Source organism: Falco punctatus, assembly GCF_963210335.1.
Source record: "Falco punctatus genome assembly, chromosome: 3".
NCBI classification, from domain to species: Eukaryota; Metazoa; Chordata; class Aves; order Falconiformes; family Falconidae; genus Falco; species Falco punctatus.
Window position 1 is genome coordinate 50,808,339 of NC_137582.1, and position 25,251 is coordinate 50,833,589.

At 41.6% G+C, this 25,251-nt stretch overlaps 1 protein-coding gene across 1 annotated transcript in view; it reads right to left on the minus strand.

Annotated features, from left to right (window-relative positions):
• Nucleotides 1–1,451: 1,451 nt before the first annotated feature.
• Nucleotides 1,452–25,251, minus strand: part of LOC308060263 (chloride channel protein D-like) — a gene marked incomplete at its 3' end in the record, with an annotated part of 90,305 nt that continues 66,505 nt past the window's right edge. Inside the window, 5 exon segments of the mRNA XM_080378729.1 lie at nt 1,452–1,583; nt 1,587–1,703; nt 3,806–3,901; nt 4,885–4,981; nt 20,467–20,646. Coding sequence (XP_080234855.1) covers nt 1,452–1,583; nt 1,587–1,703; nt 3,806–3,901; nt 4,885–4,981; nt 20,467–20,646 — 622 coding nt within the window.

Consider the following 25,251-nt stretch of genomic DNA (forward strand, 5'->3'; position numbering starts at 1 on the left):
ACCAGTGAAAAAAAGATTACTAATTTAACAGGATCTAAATAAACATCCACCTTCATATCTCTTGGATGGGTGATTTGCAAAGCATTTCTCACCCCACATATGACATTTTAACTGACCATTTAAAGCACCCTTCTCACATACCTTTACAAGTTTCTGGGCTGCCACCTCTTTGAGTTGACTGGACACAAGTTTTAAAGTGCTGTGCGTTCTCTGTGGTGCTACAAAAGCAAGATTATTGATGATAAGGACAGGATCCAGCAGGGAAAACAGGAGAAAATCCAGCAAATCTTTGATCCATAGGAGACTCAAAGCTGCATGATTCAAATACCAGAAATTCACTTTCAGGAATTTTGTCAAGTTTTTTATAACCAGTAAGTTGTTACTAGTTTTCCTTGGTATTTATTCTAACAACATTAATAGTGGTGGATTCCTTCATACATGTTTGATTTTAATATCCAAATCTGTGGGAATCCCTCTGGTATTTAACAGAACAAAATTAAACATCAATTACAAAGTCACAGAAGGAAATCTAAAAGTGTCTTTATCCAAAAAATTGTTCACATCAATTTATTAACAAACAACACTTTCCAAGTTTTCAAACATTGTATGACTCAAAAATCATGAAGAATTAATTAATTTGCACTCAGTTTGTAAATATGCTGCTATATACACAAAAACTACTCCCACAATTGATCATGTTGCTTCCCCATTATTAAAATTTGCCCCATACCTCACTGCACATGAACATAACTAAAAATGTTATCATGCCAGATGGAAGGAGAGAAAGAGAGCCTATTCCAGGAGCTGCAGAAATTGAAAGAAATGTAGGCAACAGAAAACCATGTTAAGTTTCTCTTGCTGAGAAGTGTGATGGGAATTTGGAAGGAGCCCCACAGTCAATACCTTTCTGTCATGCACAATTCCCCCTTTCAACTTCTAATGCATGTAGGCCAATAAGAAAGGCCAAGCCCTTGTTCCTTTTGGTTGCCCACCTCTCTCAAGGCAGTATTTCCTCTCACTTAATCATACATATTCCAACATAAAAACACTGATATGGAAACATTCTCCTTTTTAACAGGCAGATACTCAGAGGCTGAAGATTTAGTCTTCACTGAAACACTTTGCCAACGTAACCACTGCCAATGGTCATGATATTTTTTCATTGGGAGGCATAGACGGTGTGACAAAAGCATTCTTGACATCCATCCCTTCACATCCAATTTTATGTACATCTTCCATAAACACACGAACTCTTATTTTGTCTCACAAGCATTTAAATTAATGGATTTCACAATCATCAAACAGCTGAAGAGACATAGCTCTGGGCTCCATTCCTACATGTCTAGATACAATAGCTTTTAAGCATCTCTTCTCCAGAAGGGATCAAATGGAAAAGCTCTGATTTTTTTTTTCCCAAGGAAGAACATGGCCTCAAAAAGAAGTGGCAAAGCCTAAGAACATATCCATGGCCATGAATTCAGGGGCTGTTCACCTGCATCAGGGCTCTGTGGTGCCAGCTGGAGCCTGAGCCTCTCCTTTAGTGGGAAAGGCAGCAGGTCCTTCCTAGTGATCACCCCAACCACTCAGTTCTGTGGGTCAACAACAGTAAGGTGGCGCAGCCTAAGGGTGTGGAAGATGATGTAGGTGTGTTGCAGTGAGAAATGAGCTTGGACTGACATTGCAGAATTGTTTATGTATGGGTCCTGTAAGGCAAAGAGAGAAGACATAGGGAGAACACAAAAGCATGAGTGCACCCCTGCCACAGGGGTGGGAAGGAGAGGCAGAGGAAGGAGGCTGGGGAGAGGGGTAGCGGAGCTGAGGGACAGGAGCCAATAAGAACATTAATTCTTCTCTCCCTGTTCCCCATCCCCAATTATACCTAAAACACCAGGAAATACCATAGTAAAAAGACACTTTCTTTTTTTGGTAAACCATCAGGTTCACTCTAAATAAACTATTATGACTGGAATGTACCCAGATCTCACAGGCTAGAAAAGCTAAGTTGAGCTCCATTGATATGGTCTGAGTTTTTACTTGGAAATAGTCAGTGACCTTAATATTTATTAAGTCTTAAGTTTTTTTATAGCTGCTATCTCATTACACAACCATTTATGACATCCTGTAATATTTTGCAGTCAATGCTTATAAAAGTCAATTCACATAGACTGCAGGGAAGAGGACAAAGAAAACAATCATATGGCTCTAAGAAGAAGGTCTGCAAGTACTAAACTGGTCACTGAAAACTATGAAGGCTATAACTGTTTCTTGATAGGAACAGAGCTAAAGACCGCTTTATTGTTAACCAAGCTGGTCTTTATAGCTTATATAGGTATTCACTAGGTTTTTACTTTTCATTTAATTCTACAGCATCCTTCTTATGACTTGGCCTGTTCTGCCAGAGAAGGTATATTATGCTTCCCAGGTGTATGCTTCCCCAGACAGCAGGAAAATGAAACAAAGACATGATAAAATAATATAAATCAATGCACAGATAGAGGGGCACATCTCTTCTCCCTCTTTCGTTTACAGGACTGACAAGACATTCAAAGAGGAAAAAAATTAAAGGCAAAATGGTTTCTTCTTTCTATACCACACATCATTTTGCTGTGGAACTCACTGCCACAGGAAATCATTATGCCCAAAGACTTCACAGTGGTTATTTCTGTGGATATCAGAAACAGAGCTTTCATGAGTGATAATAACAAGTTGTAGGAAGGGATACTAAAGTTTGTGCTTCAGGAATCACATCAGGCACTAAAAGGTTAGGTATCAATGTGAAACCTAATTGAGTGCAATAGGTTTCCCATAACAAGTAACTTGTGTGGCCCAGTGGTGCAGGCACTGGACTGAGTCTTGGCTGAGCTGGCTTCTACTGCCATGTATGACCTCATCTTGAGCTTTGAAAAGCCATGCACCCTCTCTCTACTTCAGTTTCCCCATCTGTTAAAAGGAAACTCTTAAACCAAACTAGATAATGGATATTAGGATTGTTGTGGGTTTTATAACTTTTCTCTCCTTCTAGCTATTCTCAAAGCAAGGGATTCAGACTAGATGAATCTAAAACTCAGTCTCATCTTCGTTACACCTAAGTAAACAGAAGCAGATTTTATATCTTCTTAAATAAAACCCATCTGAATTAGGCTCTCTGGCCTGGATTTCCTAGGGTCCTCCCCGCCTCAGTTTCAATGCTGCAGACTGGAAGTCACCAAGGCAGAAACTACATTTGTTTATAACATATTTATTTTAGGCTTTATTCAGTATACCAAACGCATTATTGCTTTTGGACCCAGTATTTTAGTATAGTATTTAGGAAATAAATGTGGCAATGTCATAGCAGGGATTAAAAAAAAAAATAAAAGGGGAAAGAAATATAGCTTTATTTATAAGTTGATGTATAGGCGCTGTACCGTAATGGAGCCTAAAACCTCAAAAGTATTGCTTTGTATTTGCTTTATAGGACTACAAGAGCCAAATAATGACATTTAAATGATCTATTCCATTAACATTGTATCATTTTGTCAATCTGGAATGTATTTTAATCAAAAGCCCCCTTGAAATGGTCTCTTTTGTTGTATTTTCTTTTTGGCTCATTTTATCAACATCTGTTATGTTTATACAATATGAATTAAAACTTCGGAATGCTGTTTGTACTCAGCTACTTTTGTTGAGAATGTAGCGTCCCAGGATTGGCAGTGTTTATGTAAATCAGTGCGGCTGACACAGCCATCATAAACAAATGAGAAAATATAACAAACACATTGTTCATGAAGGAAATGTTTGTTTTTAGAGTTGGCTTCAGTCTTACCAGATTGATGAAGAGTTGCTGATACCGGGGATCTGTAGCGTAGCGATTCAGCAGCATGGTTAGGTGCGACAGATTGGGCAGCTTCTTCACTGTTATCTGGAATAGGCAAGAATCCATTTCTCTTCCTTTCTGTGCTGCACATTAGAACCCAAGGTTCAAAAGCTTCCCAGTCGGACTCTTAAGAAAAAGTTTTCTAGCAGAGCTACACTGACAAAGCTTGTCCAAACTTTACAAATTCTTTTGCCAATAAGGCTTAAATAAGCAATTTAAAATAAAACACTTTACTTAGTGTAACTGTATCTCTATTAAGACAACGTAAATTCTGTTGACTTAGGGGTGAGGTTTTTCACGCTGTGAAAATTCACACACTAAGTGGTAATTACATGATAGCATAGTGCAGAAAAATGCAACAAAACTGGTATCAGCCATCAGCTGAGCTTCAGCCCTCTTCCAAAGGAGAAGCTATTTGTATCCTGGCACCTCATCCTATACATAATTGCCCCGCTCCTTCTCAACATTGTTTTGCCAGCCAGATTCCCATTTGCAAACCAAGCTTCAATAATATATGATGACTTCCCAGCTGTGCCTGTATAAATTGCTCAAAACTATGTTACCAGTCTTGCCTTGGTAATAAACTATTTTCTTCTACCACGCTTAATGTTTACTATTCCTAAAAATCCTTTAGTCATTTATCAAAGGGAAGAATGCTACATGCTTTTCAAGTTTGAAAGCTTTTATAAACACTCATCATTCAGAGAGATGCTATCCCATACAGAATTAAATATTATAATAATTCTGCTACCCATAGAGAAGTTGAGAGAGAGAAGATTGGACCAGCTTATCTGAGCAAGGAAATTCTTTGCCAGCAGTCTTCCACAACATCCAGACTCCAAGTGGCATTATAGTTTATGACAGCTGTCCCTGGAAGGTCTCTGGCCATCCTTTAATTTAAATTGCACCTGAACACTTCTTTATCTCAACCACATACATTACATCATTCCATCCTTCATGGAGAACTCATCCTAAATCACCCAGTATACATGCTGATTAAAGGAAAGAACTGAAAGAAAAGAGGTTAGCTTCTCATAGCAGAGAGGATGAGAGGAGGAGAAAGACTCATCATTTGTCTCTGGTTCAGAGATGCGCTCATTCTCCAAAAGCATGCACAGTTCTAACCTAAGGTTAGAGAAGAGGACTACATTCATTATAAGGGGCAAATTTTGAAAAGCAAGCACACATTGCTTTAGCAGCAGCTATATGATGGTACCTTAAGTACTGTGTGCAGTTTTGGGCACCTCAATATAAGGACATCAGATTATTAAAGTGTATCCACAGAAAGGCAACCAAGATGGTGAAAGGCCTTGAGGGCAAGACTTACAAGAAGCCGCTGTTTGTTCAGCTTGAAGAGAAGACTGAGGGGAGACCTCATCACAGCCTACACCTTCCTCAGGGGGAGCAGGTGCTGATCTCTCTCTGGTGATCAGCGATAGAAATGAAGATACATCAGGGGAAGTTTGGATTGGATATTAGGAAAAGGTTCTTCACTGAGAGGGTGGTCACTCACTGGCACAGGCTCCCCAGGGAAGCTCAAGGCACCAAGCCTGTCAGAGTTCAAGGAGCATCTGGATGATGCTCTTAGTCATATGGTTTAGTTTTAGTCAATCATGTGAGGAACAAGGAGTTGGACTCATGATATATATATAGGTCCCCTCCAACTTGAGATAGTCTATGATTCTAGAATATGATGGCCTGACCATATATTTCACTTTCCCAAATAGCAGCATCACACAAGGTGTTTTCTGGTTTAGGTTTGGCTAATTAGATTAAAGGACATCATCTATCCTACATGTTCTTCTTGACCTAGATCAATCTGCTTGGCAGGACCAGCTCATACACTGTCTAGTTTGCACCCAGCAAGACAAAACCAATAATAAACAAATACAATTATCTGAATATAAGTAGACAGACTGTTGTCCTTCCCACATCCTTCTTAAGTAACACCTACATTAAAACACAATATCTGCAAAAAAATCATGTCATATTTTAAATCATCGATGAAACCTTCTCTCACAGTACTGCACTCCAGAGTTCATTAAGACATTTAATATTCTTGCTGATTTAGTCATGTGAAAATGGATATCTTTATCAATAATTATATCATTTCAAACCTTTCTTTAGCATTCTTCCCTTCTGCACTACACATATAAGGCCTTGACAATAAATATATTTAAAATTATCACTTATATCTTAGCATCTTTATATCATTTATATTCCTTGCTACACACACACACACTCTACCCATACTGTCCACTTCCAGCCTTTTAACTTATGTTTAGATAACAAACACCTTGGGGACCACCACAAAGCTTTTTGTTTTGCAACGTATGTAACATCATGTTAGCCCTGGTCTGTGATTACAACGAGGAGCTACTACAGTAGTACTAAGATGTGCAACACACTGCTAAATTATGGGCTTGAGGGACCCAGAGGAAAGGAGACACACAATCTTCATTAGGGCCTCCGAGAAATACAAATGAGGTACAAAGTGGCTTTTGTGACCGGAACACCAAGCATAAGCTGGGAATTTTTCAAATAAATATTTCTGTATCCAAAAATACTGCTTTGTTCAAACCAAAATTTGTTATAGGAATTCATTAGTTTTAACACAATGTCTCCTGGGAAAGAACGGTCTGCTGTAAGGTGGGATTAGCACTCCACAGCAGAGGACTTGCACTAAGACAATGTGCCTGCCAGATCCAAAAGCTGGTGGTTAGTACCCTCCCTAGGGGCAGGATATGGAAGAACTAGGTCCAGGTCCTTTCTCCATGGTCTCCTTCATAACAAGCACATTAGTGGCTATGTATGGCAGTCTTAATTTCTCCTGTTGGAGGGGTTCCATGCTGAATAAACAGGGATCTGTACAACCAGCCCCCCCCCCCCCCCCCCCGTTCCCACTGGCTGCTCTGACCAGCAGGCTGTTTGCTGTTCTATTATTTTCTTTCCAAACAGTCTTCCCTTCACTATTCAATACTTCTTTGTCCTGCATTTGATGAAGCTGGATCAAAACTGTAAAGAACACAAAGAAAACAGCAAACTTACTATGAGATACTACTGAGCTCTCGCACATGAAGAGGTGACATTAAACTAGTTTCCACTGTATTACAATAAACTGCCGTTTCACGTGTTTTGGGTCTTTTATGTAGTCTACCTTTTGTCCAACATAAAACCAAAATACTCTGGGAGCATCTACCTCCGCATTTTAGTTCAGATCTGGAACACACACTTGAACGAAACTATCCTATTACCTCCACCTCCCATAGGCTGGTTAGAATTGTGAAGCAGTCACCTTTCTCCTGAGACAGCCAGCTGTTTCACTCTGTAGAGCCAGTCTTGAAATCTGCATTTTGTTAACGTAGACATTGGTCTCTCATCTAAGGTTCTCAATGGGATTTATAAATAAGCATGCCTGTGGCTGGGATATAGGTACCATCCTTTTACAGGTGAAGACCTGAATGTGAATACAACTTGTGGAAAGACATCAGTTCTGAAGCAAATCAGTGGCACAGCCAGGAATACTAGGAGTCTGTCACCTGCTTCCACCTTTAAAGCACATCCCATTCACAGGACAAACAAGGAATTCACTATCCTTCATAACTACAGAAACTTTATTTGTCTGAATTTAATAACTGGACAGCTTTGGTTTTCATAAAATCTGTTTCAGATTACAAAGGAAAGTGCAACACTGCAGCAGAGCTAACTGCTGAGAAAACTGCACTGAGGAAATACTTTGCCCTGGGCTCACATCTCTCCTCCTGGGAAAGTCACTGGCATGCCCTAAGCCTCTTGCCATGTGCATGCCAGCATATGGACATGTTGCATAGACAATTAATGGACTTGGGTTTGAGGACAATGATGAGAACACACTAAAAAGAAGAGTATAGGCATGCTCCAACAGGCAAGATCTACTCCCTTCAGGCTACGTTTGGAGGAGCAAATGGAGAAAAACACAATATACTCATAACGTATTCACTGCAGTAGAGGACATAAAGAAGAAATCAATGCAGTCATGCCCTATGAATTACCTTTGGTGCATGACACACTTTGTTCTGCAGGGCTCTGTAAAGATTCACATTTTATGGTCTTTCACAAACAGGTCTGTAATCGTTCTTAGTAAGATATAAATACACAGATCTAAATTCTCCTCCAAGACCATCACATACAGCTCCAAGAAGTCACTTACAAGGATGATCACTGGGCCAGGAATACTCTCAAGACTTTAATCCTAACATGTATATATAGATGTCAAGTGCGAAAGTTATGATCCACCCTGATCCTTTCCCAGACTCTGTAAGCTGAGGTCCAAAACACTGTTCAGGTCTGTCCGTAGTCCAGACCACCATTTTCCACTTGAACATCATGGGCTGGAATTAAAAAAACAGCAACATTCACCATGAGCTGAAAGAGCAGAAACATTTGCTTATCACCAGTGGTTTGTTGGCTGGTTTTGGCAGCTTGCAATTTGCTCGGCACCGCTCTTAACTAAACCCAGCAAGGAGTCACTTAACAGGGCTTTGGGAAGTGTGAGAGAAATTTGGCTAGTCAAAAAAAAAAAAGCACACACAAACACAATGAAGGAAGCTGTTGGAACATTTCTGATAAGAATCCAAGCCTATTAAAAAGTGCCATATTCAGGAGAAAAATGAACATACATTATTTCACTCAGACTTCCAGAAGTCATGCTTCAGAGGTATAACAACATCACTCTTTGATGTTACATACAACATCCTTCCTATCACATCATCAAGCCTTAAAAAGCAGACCAAACATGTTTCTTGCACTATTTTGTGAGGTTTAACAGGAAGTGCTAGGATTTAGACTTGGAGTCTGCAATTGTTCGTTTACTCTTTATTTATTTAAGAAGGAAGAAAACCCTGGAGTAGGGAATCTCATTTCAAAGATACTCTGGCAAAGCATCGCAGTAGTTTCATATGCTCTATCTGTTATAAAGCATGCATCATGAAGATACACCTAATTAAGATAACACATTATTATCCCAATATCCACATGTCAGATTTGGCATAGAAGTCAGGAATGAAAAGTATCTGACAGCTGATTGTGTCACTCTTCTTGTCAAGATGGCCAATTATCTGAGGAAACTACAAATTCTAAATATTGGGGGAGTGACATAAAAGGAACTGCAGCTCCAAAGTAGCTGCAAATGAACAGAAGGAAGATTAAAAGGTGATGTCACTGGCAAAAGCATTCAGGGCAGAACTCTCCCAAAGTGAATGGATAAAATACACAGTGGGGCGGGGAGAGGAGGGAGGATTAGAGAACCTGAAGCATCATTTTTAGCTTGCTTCAGAAAGTTTTAGGGTTATTTCTCCTGCATTAATCCACCTGCATGGTTTTTATTCTTGAGCTGATTATTCACTGGTTTATCTTTGACCAAAGGGGCAGGAGGCCTGCATGGATGAGCAAGGAGCTTCTGGCAAAAACAGAAGCAGCAAGTTTGTGTGGATGTGGGAAAAAGGACAGGCCACTTGGGAGGAATACAGGGATGTCAGAACATGCAGGGAAGCAATTAGGAAGGGTAAGGCCTGTTTGGAACTAAATCTGGTGGAGGAGGTCAGGGACAACAAGAAGGGCTTCGTCAAGTACATCAGCAGGAAAAGGATGGCTAGGGAAAGTGTGGGATGACTGCTAAATGAGGTGGGTGCCCTTGTGACAAAGGATACAGAGAAGGCGGAGTTACTGAATGCCTTCTTTGCCTCAGTCTTTACTGCCAAGGCCAGCCCTCCAGTTTCCCAGACCCTGGAGACAAGAGAGGAAGTCTGGAGAAAGAAAGACTATCGCTTGATCAAGAAGGATCACATTAGAGATCACTTAAGCAAACCTGACACCCACCAATCCGTGAGCCTTAATGGAATGCACCTCCAAGTGCTGAGTACCAGCTGAGGGAGCTGGCAGATGTTATTGCCAAGCCACTCTCCATCAACTTTGAAAGGTCATGGAGAACAGGAGAGGTGCCTGAGAACTGGAGGAAAGCCAATATCACTCAAGTCTTCAAAAAGGGCAAGGATGACCCAGGACACTACAGGCTGGTCAGCCTCACCTCCATGCCTGGAAAGGTCATGAAACAGCTCATCCCGGTGGTCACCTCTAAGCATGACTAGGAAAAGAAGGTTGTCAGGAGTAGTCAACATGCATTCACCATGGGGGAAATCATGCCTGACCAACCTAACAGCCTTCTGTGATGGAATGGCTGGCTGGGTAGATGAGGGAAGGGAGGTGGATGTTGTCTACCTTCACCTCAGCAAGGCTTTTGACACCATCTCCCATAACATCCTCACAGGTGAACTCAGGCAGTGTGGGTTAGATGGGTGGACAGTGAGGTGGGTTGAGAACTGGCTGAATGGCAGAGCTCAGAGGGCTGTGATCAGTGGCACAGTCTTGCTGAAGGCCTGTAGCTGGTGGTGTTCCCCAGGGGTCAGTACTGGGTCCAGTCCTATTCAGCTTATTCAGCAGTGACCTGGATGAAGGGACACAGTGTGTCCTCAGCAAGTTTGCTGATGATACAAAACTGGGAGGAGTGGCTGACACACCAGAAAGCTGTGCTACCATTCAGCGAGTCCTGGACACGCCGGAGAGTTGGGTGGAGAGGAGCCCAATGAAGCTCAGCAAAGGTAAGTGTGAGGTCCTGCACCTGGGGAGGAACAACCCCACGCACCAGTACAGGCTGGGGGTGACCTGGTGGAAGGCAGCTCTGCGGAGAAGGACCTGGGAGTCCTGGTGGACAGCAAGCTGGCCATGAGCCAGCAGTGTGCCCTGGTGGCCAAGGAGGTCAATGGGATCCTGGGGTGCATCAGGAGGAGCATGGCCAGGATGGAGGGAGGCTGTCCTCCCCCTCTACTCTGCCTGGTGAGGCCCCATCTGCAGTGCTGTGTCCAGTTCTGGGCTCCCCAGTTCAGGAGAGACAGGGAACTGCTGGAGAGGGCCCAGCAGGGGGCTGCAAAGATGATGAGGGGGCTGGAGCATCTCTCTGAAGAGGAAAGACTGAGGGAGCTGGGGCTGTTCAGCCTGGAGAAGAGAAGACTGAGAGGGGGCCTTATCAATGTCTGCAAATATCTTAAGAGTGAGTGTCAAAAGGACGGGGCCAGGCTCTTTTCAGTGGTGCCCAGCTACAGGACAAGGGGCAACAGGCACAAACGGCAGCATAGGAACTTCCATCTGAATATGAGGAAAAACTTCTTACTTTGAGGGTGACAGAGCCCTGGCACAGGCTGCCCAGAGAGGCTGTGGAGTCTCCTTCTCTGGAGACATTCAAAACCCGCCTGGATGAGGCTCTGTGCCACCTGCTGTAGGTGAACCTGCTCTAGCAGGGAGTTGGACTAGATGATCTCCAGAGGTCCATTCCAACCCTGACCATTCTGTGATTCTGATTATAGCTTATTTTTTGGCCAATATTCAACTCAGTGAGGGCCAGTGATTAACATATTCTGACCAGAATAAAACAAATATCCTTCCATGTATTAAAAATCTACTGTCTCAGAGTTTCTCTCAGACATGTTTAAAATCCAGCAGCATCAGTTACTAAATTTGGATTTCTGTCAGTCATTTTGAGAAAACAATGACAAAAGAACAGTAACAAGTAACAATAAATCACTAACTAAAAACAATAAATCACTAACTAAATACAATAAATCACTAACTAAAAACAATAAATCACTAAAATAACTGAATATGGCACCCTGGGACTCTTCATGGTCCTTCCTCATCCTGATACCTGGCTGGTATAAATTATTTCACAATATCAACAAGTCTCTGAAAACTTGATGCAGCTAAGACTTAGTGTCTTGCACCTTCAACTTCCATAGCAGTAGAAACAAAGGGAGTGCTTAGAGGATTTTGTAGGATCTGATCACTGCTCTGCCCTCAGCAGAAGTTCTAGCGCAAGCATGCAACTCTTCCAAAAGGGCATGGTGAGAGAAGCTTTTTACATGGACTGTAAAATGTGAATTCTATTTAAGAATAGTTCTTACTTTATGTTCTTGGTAAGATAGCCGCTAGTATACAAAATGCATTTTTCTTGACTTCAAATAGCATTGTGCCTTTTTTTAACTGGTGAAAAAGAGTATCCTGTATACAGTGAGCTAGACAGTAGGTAAGGACTAGATCATCACATACCAGGAACTGTTTTAAAATCCACTGAATCCGTGTCTTACACAGAAAAATCTCAGGGTTACAGGGTTGTTTCAGGTTAGGCAGCCTAAATAATTACTGTTTACTTAATGTTTTGTTCTTCAAACCAAGAAGGAGCTTTGCATGAATTTTTGGCATTTACCTACAAGATGATAAAAAGGTCATTATCAAGTAGTGGACTGAGGTTTTCCTCAAATCCTGTCTATGCCACAGCCTTTCAAAGGATGCTGAATAAATATTTAATCTTTGTGCCTCAGTTTTCAGATCTACAAAACAGGGATTTCTTCCACCTCAGTGCTGTGTTTTGAGGTTAATATTCATTACTTAAGTTGCCAGCTGTCTGCTTTTATGGGCACCATCAGCAGGGTGAATGAGCAGACAGTTAAGTTCACAGCTTCAACATGAAAATGCAAAGGTAGCTGTTAATAAACTGTAAATTCAACCCTACAGAAAGGCTAGATTTTAGGAAAGGATGAAGGCTTAGGATCACATTTGTATTTCTCTACAAGCTGCCTTGTTACCAGGCAGATTTTCAATGTCAGAGGAACCTACCACACATTTAAATGACAGGGCAAGTATGCGATCAGTCTTTCCATTCACACACCAGGTTTCCCCATGCCTATATTTGATTTCAACATTTAACAACACTCTGCACTTGCCTAAAAGCCACCCACATGCTGCAGTGAGGCTGCATACGTTTTTAATTTGGCTTTTTGACTTAGCGCACAGCCTCTGCAGCACTCCAGTTTTCCCTCCAAAGGGCTCCATCACAAGTCCTACAGCACCTGCACAATTATTTGTATGGCCAAACAGGCCTACTAATTTTAAAAGTATCATATGATGTTGTTCTTTGGAAGAAAATTTTCACACTTCAGATATGAAATGAAACCACTGCCACATACTCTATAAACCTTCCTCCATCTGTGTTGTTCACGAGCTGCAGTGCTCCAGGACCCTGACAATACATGGGAAGATCATAATGGCAAGGGCTTTAGTTGAAAGTGCTGGATTCCATTTATTTTAATAGGCAAGATTACTGTATAGTGTATCATTGAAATTAATTGGATCAGCTTTTCAAAAGCAGGAATCCAGACAGCGAAAACAAACAATGTGCTGACAGACTTTACTCTCTAACATGAAAACCAAGTAATCACAAAAGCACTTTGGTATTGCAGTCAGCTCCCTAGTCTGCACACCTAAAAATAGTTTTCAAGTCCCTAACGTGCTCTCCCTCCCATTTTTTTCTTCTTTGCTGGCTGAGTTCAGACGCAGCCTCCAAACCACTGCTAATGGTGTTTCTAGCTTGTATCAGACTTGGTAGAAACACCATTTCTCAGAACTTACAGCAAAGTCACAGGGACAAGGGAGGGGGGAAGCTGTTCATGATCTTCTAGCAAGAAACAAAACCTCATTTTTATCTCCATTTACTGCATGAACTTTGCAGACTTCTGCGTTTGATTGAGTAACTTTGCATTCCTGTGATCTAAACTTAGCAACCTTTCCACAACAGTGCCAGAAGAAGCTCTCCAAGAAGCTTTCAAATCCATATCAGTTATTTCAAGTGTGCCAGCAGCAAGGCTGTCGCAATATTAAGGTAGACATCATTAAGCTCAGTAATTAATTTATGAATTAAATGTTTCAGGTCTCAATTCATCTTTAACTTTCCATTTGTCCCTGAGCTGTTGCACTGCATTGCTTACTGAAGGCAAGTACTTCTCTTGCTAAGAAAAATAAAGGTCTTGCCTTATTAAACAAGTGTGTGGACTCGCTGTACACGTGCACATGCACACGCCTTGAGAGCAGTGTTTCATTAGTCCCAACTGGGAGGGCAGATTAAAGAAAAATACCAGAAACCATACCTACAGCCTGACATATCTATGATATGTTGCAATGCTAGATCGCCTTTCCCACAGCACATATCAATATGCTCTGCTTGGCAGAAAGCATTCCTGACTCACAATGGTTTCTGTTCACTGGACTGACGAGAGGCAAGTCATAGCTAATAAACTGCCATAAAATACACATACGGATACCGCTTTGGATCAATGGTTTCTCTGCTAAAGGATGTTACTGTGTAATACAGCTTTAAGTTTTCAACTTTGTCATATTTTCTAAACTCTGATCTCTTCAATTTACTTTCAGTTATGTGACATTCCCCCTTAGCGGAGTGAAAGCATGCATTAGCTAAACAATGTGGTTTGGATTTAGTGTTCCCATGCATCATCGTGAAAATGTTTGTATCAGCAGTAGTGTCATTATTGTTACTGGGAACAGCTGCTCTACCATGTCTTCTGATCGTGGAAAGCAGAGTGTCTCCCTTCCCATCCCAGTTTACAAGCAGGAAATTTAAAGCAGGACCGTCGAGCAGGAGGTTTATGAGTACGCACTGTTCAGTACCTGGCTTCCTCCTGCCACAGAGGAAGCAGAAAGTGCAGCGCAGCCACAGCCGCAGCAAAATAAGTGTTGCAAATATAAATGTAGTTGGCTCCCTCCACAGGCAGTTCTTCTGGCTCCGGACCGGGGGGCTAACCTGGGGCAGAAGTCCTCCCCTCAGGTGCAGCGCTCTGGCAGCTCGGTTCCATTCAACTCGACACCCTTTGAGCGAGAATTAGAGCCGCAAGTTTGCTGATGATTAAGCAGATGTTTAATATCTCCCCCGAGTTTCTGAAGTGGAAAGATGTAACCCTCAGCCGCCTTGCCAGCGCTCCCTGCCTCACTGATGTAAGTTTCCACATCCAACTCTGTGCGAGTGACGCCCCGCCAGGAGCATCACGGCGGCGATGCCGAGCTCTGTGGGGCCCTGCCACTTGGTTCAGGCCAGCTGGACATTTTTAAGGAAAGCTCACAAAACTTAGAGCTATTTGCGTGATCACACAGAAGAGCAGGCTCTAACTCCCCTTTCAGAACAAAACCTTCAGGAGCAATTAGGCTTTATTTCAAGATGGATAAAATCCGTTTTCCAGGACATTAGACCTTTTGAAATGTCTTTGGATGGGAAGCCATGCTTTCAGTCACTAAGCTGAAAGTCCAAGCTTTGGTAACTTTTCAACTACATTAAGACCTCAGCTTTTGAATGTATTTCTTTTTGTGGTTTAGAGCACAAAGTTCTATTTTTTGAAAGAATCTTAGATTCCCAGCTTTGTTACAAAAACAGAAATTAGGTACTCTGAACGCTTCATTTGTATCAAACAAACTTCGTTTGAATTTGGCAGTTACGTAGTCAACACACTCCCATATAGCATATCAAAATGTGTACTAGAACGGTTCAAACATGGTAAGCTACAAGGATTTTTGACAACTTTACCTTCAATATTTTTATGGAAATGTCTTTTTGGCACAAAAATAACAATTCCCATCAACCACAAATGCTGAAGTTTCAGTAAACTTAATGGGTGGGAAGAGATGGGTTTTCCTAGGTGAAAAAATACACGCAAAAATGCAGGCACGATGCCAGAAATGTCACATCCTGTACAGAAGGAGCAGAAGACCAAGTTTTACCCATTTCTGCTTAGACGGATATATTCCATACAGTCTGCTTACAGTCAAAGATACTGTGGTTTCTGCATAACTACTTTCTCCCAATCAAATTAAATTTCCTTCAGCTAAAGGACAAACAAAATGCCAAGTAACAGCTAACAGCTGTGTAGGTAAGAGTGCAAAGGCAAAACCAAGGAATCCAGCCTTCAGCCTTACCACAGGAGAGCTATGTATGGTACAGATCTGAGTAGTTCAGACACGAACAAAATGGCTTATTTGTTAGGGTAAAATTCCCGAGCAGGTTACTCAGTGATATTTGTCAGCCCAGTAGTTTCTCCAGGAAAATTGTCTCATAGCTGTGTTCAGGGCAGAAATTAAGATTGCCGGGCACTACTCCAGCTTCTGCCTCTCTGCACCACTTCTCCTCAAAGGAAATGGTGGGAGAGACCAGCATCCACTTGCTTTTCCTCAGTGAATACCAGGAGGATTTCACTGCAGTATGGAAACCCTGCTCCTTCATCTGACTTGACAAAAGTGAGGTAAAGGCAAGAAAAGCCACCCCATCAGAGCAGTCCCTGAGATTAACATGGTATTAGTCACAAATATGCAGTAAATCTACACATAATAAGGGATAAACAGCATCTCCGGAAAAAGGCACCTAGGCAGAAAGCACATTGTCACCCATTTTGGTGGAAGAAATCAGAGAGTACACGAGTGTCACACGTGTGGAGGGAAGTGATCACACATGGGAGGATGCAGAGCATGGCAGCAAAGACACTGCTGATGACGATGACGTAACATCATCCTCCATGTTATATCCCAGCCCTGTCCACAGCGTGGGGGAAAGAAATTTGTTACCTACAGCTTCACTCCTCAAATCCTCCATGTCTTCTGTTTTTAATGTGGTTTACATTATAAAGTAACCTCTGGCAAAGATGATGGAGCAGCAAAACACAAGTGATGATGTGTCTAATCTCTTCATCATGTCAAAGAACCACTTCATTGCCCCACAATGGCCCTACACTAGTACATTATAACATATGTGGAAGTGAAAAAATGGTGCTTTTTTCAGTTTTGGTCTCACAGAAATTAGGCAGAAGCACAACTCTGTCTTTCCCACTGGAGGAAGATCTGGAGCCACAGACTAGAGCAGCCAAGGCAAGAGAGCCAGGGGACCTCCCAACAACTCCTCAATATGCATTTACAGCTTCACGCAGTGTCTCTGGCAGAAACTTCCTGGGAAGGAAGGCAGTGGTCCTATCCTCAGGTCTCTCTGAAGAATGAATTCCACCTAGCCAGGAGGGCATGCCATCTAGGGCATGACATTTATAGCTCTCAGCAGACTCTGGGCTAACACATTCATAACAGCCCAGCTCCCTTCCTGCAGTCACTGAGGGAAGATGGGGGAGGCATTTCAGCTGCAGCACAGAAGAATAGCTTGCTTTATTCTGATGTGCAAGTATCATCGTTACCGCGTGAGAAATGAAGGGGGGAAGCCAGTCCCCCAACCCTCTGTGTTGCACACAATAAGTCTATCATCCCCATCAATGCCATGCATCAAGTTCACCAGCCACACGTTCCTCAAACTGAATTCTGCAAGGGTTTCCCAGGCATGCATAGAGCTCTGCCTATGGCAAAGTGTCAAAAGTATTACTCTAAGGAGATCTTTGTTTTGGAAACTTGCTTCTCAGCTACAGTTTGCTTCCTCTTTAACAATTTTAAAGCCAAGGAGTTTTCTTTAGTAGTTGCTTTTGTTTTTTATCTCTGCTGCTCACTCAACTGGGGAAGAGAACCGCTTCAGATTTGGGTCACCCACATAAAAATGTGTTTGGTGATCTCATCTTCATCCCCAGTGGGTAACCTTTGAGATCACAAAGAACAGGAGAAAAATCTATCCCCACTAAGCAGATTTGGAAGATCTGGGGGGCTTTGTTTGTTTGGAGGGTTTTTTTATATAAAATTGGAATATCTGGGTGTTTGCTGCAGGCCAGCACTGAGGTGCATTTGTAGGCCCATGCAAGTTCCAGCCAACATTGCTTGGCCACAGTCCTTGCTTTTGTAAGAACTGACACTGACCTTTTCAGAGGGTCAGAATCATTCATATGTATTACAAAACATAACAACACTTTGTCCTTGTACAACAACTCTCATCACTACAGTTTCAAGCATGGGCTGGTACTGAATAACTTTTACATTTGGTCCAGATTTACAGTGTTTCATCCATGCTTATTTTATGAGAAGAAATGGTACAGGAAAACACATAAATGAGAAACAGTATTGAAAAACTATGAGCTGCTGCTACCTTCATGCAAGCTTAGCAAATCGTTTGCTTCTTTCCCTTCATTAGCTTGTTGCCTCCTTCTTTTTAACCTAATAACAATATTTTTTTACTAGAAAAAAAATCCAAGCATATTTGAGAATCAATAATAATGCCCAAGGCAATCCTCAAGAAAAACATCATGGCAGTTATTTTTCCATCATACTTATGGCACCTTTTTTAAAATATGCCAGACAAGCCACATTTCCTCCACTTCAACACTACTGATGTACAAGACGGAAAAATAACTTATCATTTTTCTGACTGTGGTCACATCACCTCCACATGGGATTGCACTGGATCTCCTAGGGTAAGAGGTTGAACAGCACCCTTCCCCTTTAAGGAGTTCACAGCATTTGTCATCTTGCTCTTAACAGTTACGTGCTGCAAGAGCTGTAATTTTATGAGTAAGATGGAAAACCTGAATCCTAACTGCTTATGGTTATGAATATAGTAATTCCATGACACATCACATTTTTGGAGGCTTGTTTCAGAGGACGGCTGCAGAGCATTCCCTTCATGGTGTTGGTGAGAACAGCAGAACAGTAAAGTCTTCTGTGGTCCTCGCTGGGGACAAGACACCCAGAACTCATCACGCAAGTGCTCAGGCTGCAGGGAATGCACTGAGGCAAAAAGGGGTGTCAGAGCACCTCAGGATGCAATGCTTGCTCCCAGACATCATCTCTGCATGAGTTTCACTGGAGTGAGCCACCAACTAACTAAAAAAGCCATTTCCTGCTTCTTTGTCAACCATTTAAAATGTTGTCTTGGTTTTACTCGAAACAGTCTAACAACAGTTAATTTATGCTGAAAGTGACAGGGAAACTTTTTCATTCATCCCTGTTAAAAGGCTGTAAGAGAAGGCAGCATAAAAGAGCCCTGTGGGGATTAAGCAAATGACAAGCCTACCAGGACTGTCAGATATCATCAGCTTTGCTCTGAAGGCACCTCTTTTTGGGATGTGCTAGTGACCAGCCTTCCATCCCCCCCTTTTTGCTTGCTTCCACACTAGTGTGCTCTCCATCACAAAGCACAGTGGTATTTGCATAAACTCAGCAGAGTCCTCAGCAGCCTGGGATGCTCACTTCAAGGTGATTTGGTGAATTAATAAGGAAATCATGAGACTATAAATTGAATTTAAAAGGAACTTTGGCTGTATCGGTTGTTAGAGTGCTTTCTAGATTTATTGCTGTGGACAGCTGAGAACTAAAAAAAGCACACCATTTTTTGCTACATAATATCTTCAGATTGGTGCACACTGCAGACTATCACTCAGAAATTTAGGTTTTAGTGCCTTAGCACATTTCTTATTAATAATGTTTATGATAGCATCACCATGAGAGAACAAGTATACATATCATATACAAGTATATGATACTGCATTTATTGATGTCATTACTTCTGCAGGCCACTGCGACCCAAATGATTCCCCTGTACAATTCTCATTGCAAGCAGAAATTTCTCTTCCTAAAGGGTTCATACAAACTGTTTCACTTGTCAATGAAGCAAGTTCACAATTTTTATTAAATATTCCCATCTTCATGCTCCAAAAGGGCAACGGACCACATTGCTATGAGGTAAGTTCATGTGATCCAGCTGCCAGCGGTTCATCCTTGAAAATTTGTTATAAAGCAGGCAAGCAGACAAGTCCTAACCAAATTTCCACTGATGATGCACAGATAGCATTTTTCCCCATCCAGATCAACAAAAGAAAATGCTTTTATCCTTGTTTGCTCACTGATAGCTCCCAACTGCCACGCAGTCAAGGCATTAAACCAGAAGTGGATAAAAAAGTAAATCTACAAGAAAAGGTGTAGAATACTACAGTCTTTCAGGACAAAAGACACCATGCAAATTGTGGAAAAGCATGGTATTACAGTACAAAACTGGCCACGTGTTTGTATTACCGCTGTTGGAAGCATAATTCATAGAGCTTTGCTGTGTGAACTCCTATGCAGTAGAGTTGCATATTCATCTTCTTTCCTCTAGGATACTTAAGGTAGAAATAAAGTCATTGCATCTCCCACTCATGACCCACCCCCCACTCAAAGGACAGTCTTAAGATACTCCTGAAAGAATGAAATCACTCTTGTAGTCACATGAAATACAGTACCATAAATACTTAATTTATCAGGAGATTTTATTACACCTTTTGAGAGTCCTCCATATGGCAAGGATTCCTTCAGTCTAATTCTTGTTTACCCTAGCAGGTTACTTCCACTGATTTTGTTGCTTACCTCATCTGTGATATGATTTATGTTCACTCATTTCCTGTAAAAGCATACACTAATAAAATGAAAAAATTATGAAGAAATAGCGGGCCAGCTTTGAATTGGCATGGGACATTTCATGAGTAACTAGATTCAAATCCTTTTAAATTACTGTTTCAGTGAACCTTTAAGATTCTGAAGGGCAATTGTCCCCTTTTCTACAGTTCCCATAAGGTCATTTCATTGATGCTGTTTCAATAAATCCCTGATGAAATAGATAACCTTGTATAAAAATGTTAGGTCTTTCTTTAAAGGACACCTGCTGTTCATGCTAAAGAAAGTAGGAACAAGTTTCATATCCATCCCAAATAATCTTCACAAACAGATGCTTAAAGGAAAACAGTCTGATGAATGGCCAGAAACATCACATGACATCAATTTGATAGCATTTTTACCTTCTAATAGTTCCCTGGAACACCTCTGCATCTTCTGGCTTGGGCCTGCAAACCACTGGGAATCCGCTATGGCTTGTACTTGCAAGAAGCTGAGCCAAGGAGGCAATGTTTTCCTTCAGGTGAAGGACCCTGATGCCAGGCTTCATGACATCCTTGGCAGAGAACAATTCCAGGTTCAACCTGAAAGACAGAAAGCAGACAGCCAAAGCATTATTTAGTAAACAGGAAATGAGGCATACTGTACCACGTTAGCATTTGACAAGTTTATAATGTGTTAGTAAATTACTTCAAGATGGAAATCAATCTGCTTTATTTGCAAATGTAAAAAAAAAAAAAGTAATTACCCAATAAAACTGCTTATCAAGCATTGCCTTTCTTTGTGTGAGATACATGATAAATTCAACCATATGCATGACATGGTCATCCTAGACAGGATATTGTAAGACCCATTTATCAATTTGCATGACTTTTCACTTATCAATTTGCATGACTTTTCACATTTAAAAAAAGATTTTTAATCTGAGCTGAAATCCTCTGGAATTCTGGCTGATATCAAATAGTTTAGAGCTAAGCACTTTGGAAAAATTCAGGCTTATGCTTATCATTGCATAAGGGTTTTTTGCAGCGGTAGCAGCTAGAAAGATAGCTCCTTCAAAGATAGCTTACAAATCATATACAGATTTTCCAGTATTTTCTAAAACTTTTCAGGTTTTAGGCAAAGTTTCAGGAAATATGAACATACAAAACTGAAAAACATATGTACCCATTCTCTGACAGTAGGGTGAAATGAAAAATAACATACTTACTGCAAAATTCAGGAGTAATTTCTATGGAATTACAGTAGGCCAGATTCTTACAACAGAAGTCAATGAACTGCTCTAGTTTTAGCTTGGTTTATATTTTCTATTTTCAAAAAATTACATTAATTATTCTGACTATCATCTGGACACACCATAAGCCAGGATCTCCTGTTCAGACACAGGCTGACACAAACCACAGCCAGTCAACTGGAGCATAAATTTGCCCACATCCTGTTTTACCAATGTACCTTTCATCCCTGTGGTAAAAGCAGCTCTTTCCATATGCTGTTAATTATTGTCCTCCCTCCTGAGAGACACAAGCTTATTTTTTCAAGCCAGCTACTCTGATGGTTTGTATGTGATCACCTGCCTAAGAGTAACAGAACTGAGGAGACAATGCACTTCATACATGGCACCTACACAGCTGTGAAACAAGTTTCTTCTTCTAAACTGGGATGGATTTAAATGAATCCTGAAAAAAAAAAGTCTTATATGCATCAAATCACATCATACCCATCCCCAGTTATATGAAACAGACTGCAGGCAATGAAGATTTGGAACACCATTACAGACCCACGTTTCAAGGGACCAGAATACCAACTTATGGAAAAATTAACCTTTCTGAACCGCATTTTGCTTGTGAGTCAAAATGAGCAGATTTTTACCTTGGAAATCAAAATGGCTGAGTGCAGAATTTAGTATCAGCTAGTGAAAACAAAACCTAAAAATCCCAGAGAGATGGATTTTTTTTCATTCTTAATCTCACTGGGTGCTACCAGTTGATGCAGTACAAGTGATGGAACTGAGTGGAAACCACGGATGCTGCTCAGGATGAGTTGCTGTCAGAACTGTGCTGCTGTGGCTCCATAAAAGGAATTTTATTTCTTCTAAATGACTAGATTCCTGTTCATCCTCTGCCTCTTTTCCATGTCCATAGGCCAGATAAAAATCTCTATTTGCCTGCCTTAAGCTTTGTCTAAAAGTACTACACACTGCATTACTATTAAAAGTACTGTACCTAGCAGAGGACACAATGTGAATACATGATTAATGATAATAACTAATTCCTGAATTACATGTGCAAACCCCAAATGATATTTAAATAAGAGGAGTGTGAATACTGTTACATTCCAGCAGTTCCTAGAGTATTTCTTAGCAGCATGTAGGTTTTCTGACTCCACAACTTCACAGTTTTGCTCCGTTGCATTGGAAAGCAAATGTTCCACATTATTGCAAAAGCCCATGAAACGTCCTTAGGTTTTGTCAAATCAGACATTTGTATAAAAGCAAGGGATAGCTTGTTACACAGTTCTGTGATCTTGGTTTTGTCTGGGATCATAAGGTGTCTGCATTCTCTACGTCAACTATACACCTCGTATTGTCATCAGTCAGCTTTTCCAGGTCTAAGAACACACTAAGGACTGGCACTGATTCACTGCTCATTGCCAGTGACTTTTCTTTCAATGAGTCTTCTGTCTGTTGCTGTAAAGAATAACCTGACTTTGGGAGTGGAGGAGACAAGCAAGCAAAAGAGTTGTTTTATGAAAGACCTTTCAAGGCCAAGGCATCTTTAAATAGAATTGGCTAAAGAAAGCCTTCACCAATATATTGCTTCTCAGCAAAACATCAAGCCAAACTGTAGTTGTATTGATAAGATCATAAGAATGAAGGAGCATTCAAGTCAGAAGGAACCTCAGCAGTTCTTTAGTCCAGCCTCCTGCTGAAAGTAGACTCAGCCATGAGCTCAAACCATGTGCTTGGGCCTTTCTCCAGTCAGGTCTTAAAAACCTCCAAGGATGCAGACTGCACAACCACTTTGGGCAGCCTGTACCACTACCCCACTGTCATCATGGTGGAAAGGTATTTCTTCATATCCAGTATGAACATCTCTTGTTTCAACTTGTGCCTGTTGTTTCTTGTCCACCACACACCATTGTGAAGACCATGGCTCCATCTGCTCAGCGATCTCCAATAGTTATGGAGAAGCGTGGTGGGAGGTAGGGGGGAACAACGGACAGATGACAACACAGGACTGTTAGATGCCTCCAAAGTCTCCTCATCTCCATGATGAACAAGCCCCAGTCCTGCAGCCTCACAGTGCAAGTGGTCCAGACCTGAGCATCCCAGCTGGGCAACACCCATAATTCTCTTGAAAGTACAGTCCATTTCTCCTCCATGTCATTTATGAAAATGCTAAACAGGCCAGGTCCAGGGATAGACCCTGCAGTGCTCCATTTGTTAGGCCTCCAGGCAGTTTATGATCCACTAACCCCCACCCTGTAAAGACAATCATCCAACCAGTTATTCCACACCATCCTAGCTTTTCAGCCTCTAAACTGTAACATCTTATCTTGGATACAAGAACATGATGCAAGACAGTGTCAAAAGCCTTGCTAAAATCAAAGTCACTGACATCCACTGCTCTCCTCTTATCCACAAACCCACTCATTTCTGCATAGAGAGCAATCAAGTCAGTCAGGCATGGTTTGCCTTCTCCTTCATATGCCCAGAAATCTGTTCCGAGATGACTCCCTTCATGATTTTCTCAGTGACTGAAGTGAGGCAGACTGACCTGTGGTTTTCTAGGCTGACCTTTTTTTGTCTTTTTTAAACACAGGCTCAATGCTTACCATTCTGCCATCATTGAGGATCTCCCCCAGTCTCCACAACCTTTCAAAGATGAACGACAGCAGCCTTGCAAAGACATCAGCTAGCTCTCTCAGCATCCTTAGATGCAGCCTATCTGGTCTCATAGACATGGCTCAAGTTTTCACAAGTAATCACTCACTTGGTCCTTAATTACTGCTGGTAGTTCTTGAATCCTTACACTAAATTCAGAGACCTAGGAGTCCTTGTTGGTAAGACAGTGAAGCAAACAAGGCATTGAGTGTCTTATGGCTGCTGTCACTAAATCATGTGTCCTCCTCCATCTGCTTCCAGAGCACTAAACCTATTCTGCAGTCAGACCTGAAAGTGGAGAAGGTACCATTTTCTTACTGCCAGGAGTCACAGGTCTCCAGCTTTCCCCACCATGGCAGTCTCCATTTGGCACCCACAACATACCATGATCTCCTGGTGCCCCTCATTCCATGTAGCTGGGGGTTCAGGCTATCATTAAATGGGTGCTTAACACACCTTTACGAGGATCAGCCTTCCCAGCAGCCACCAAGATCCAAAGATGGCAAAAGAAAGCCACAGAAGAGCCAGGAGAGTACAGTGGACAGGACCTAAAAACCATCCCAGGCACCTACACTAGCCTGCCAACAGCCATGCCAGCTGCCCAGGCTGTGCTCACAGCCCTCAAGATAGTAGTGCTGCCCGCAGGCCAGTTAGACGGCAATTGCACACTGTGCCCAGGCATCAGCGCCTGCACAGAGTGCCCCCCGGTCCGTGGGTCCCTTCTCCTGCACAGCCACGAGCCTGCCCAAATGCCATCCAAGGATGCTTTGCTTAGCTGGTGAGTGTCACTGCTGCTGCACACTTGTGTTTATGCAACAATGTCATTTCAAGCAAGGGCATTTCATTTACCATGTTAAAAATGCCTTTTTGTATGGAATAACAAGAGGTACTTACACGTGGATTTTATCAAGTAGGTCTTTCTTACATAATTAGACTTACCTCAAGGAGAGATACAGAGTTGTAGCCACACTGCTAAAACAGGTCGAGTGTAATTTTTTCTTTTATAGGACATGTGAGAACATTTTCTCCCAAAATGTAATTCACTATAGTAACGTAACGTGTTAAAGTATTAAGGCTATTTCACCAAAGTTCTGATATCCAAGTTTCAGGTTCCTTTCAAGTGCACATCCAGGAGACTGGATATAACGTTGAACAAAGACAATCTGCCTTATGACCTAAAGAAGAATGCCATTTGGTAAGAAGCCAATATCCCTGAATGGTAAACTGTCTTGAAATGATTCATGGAAATGTAGTTCAGGCCCTGTTGCTATTAAATCCAATGGAAGTTTTCCCACTGAAATAAATT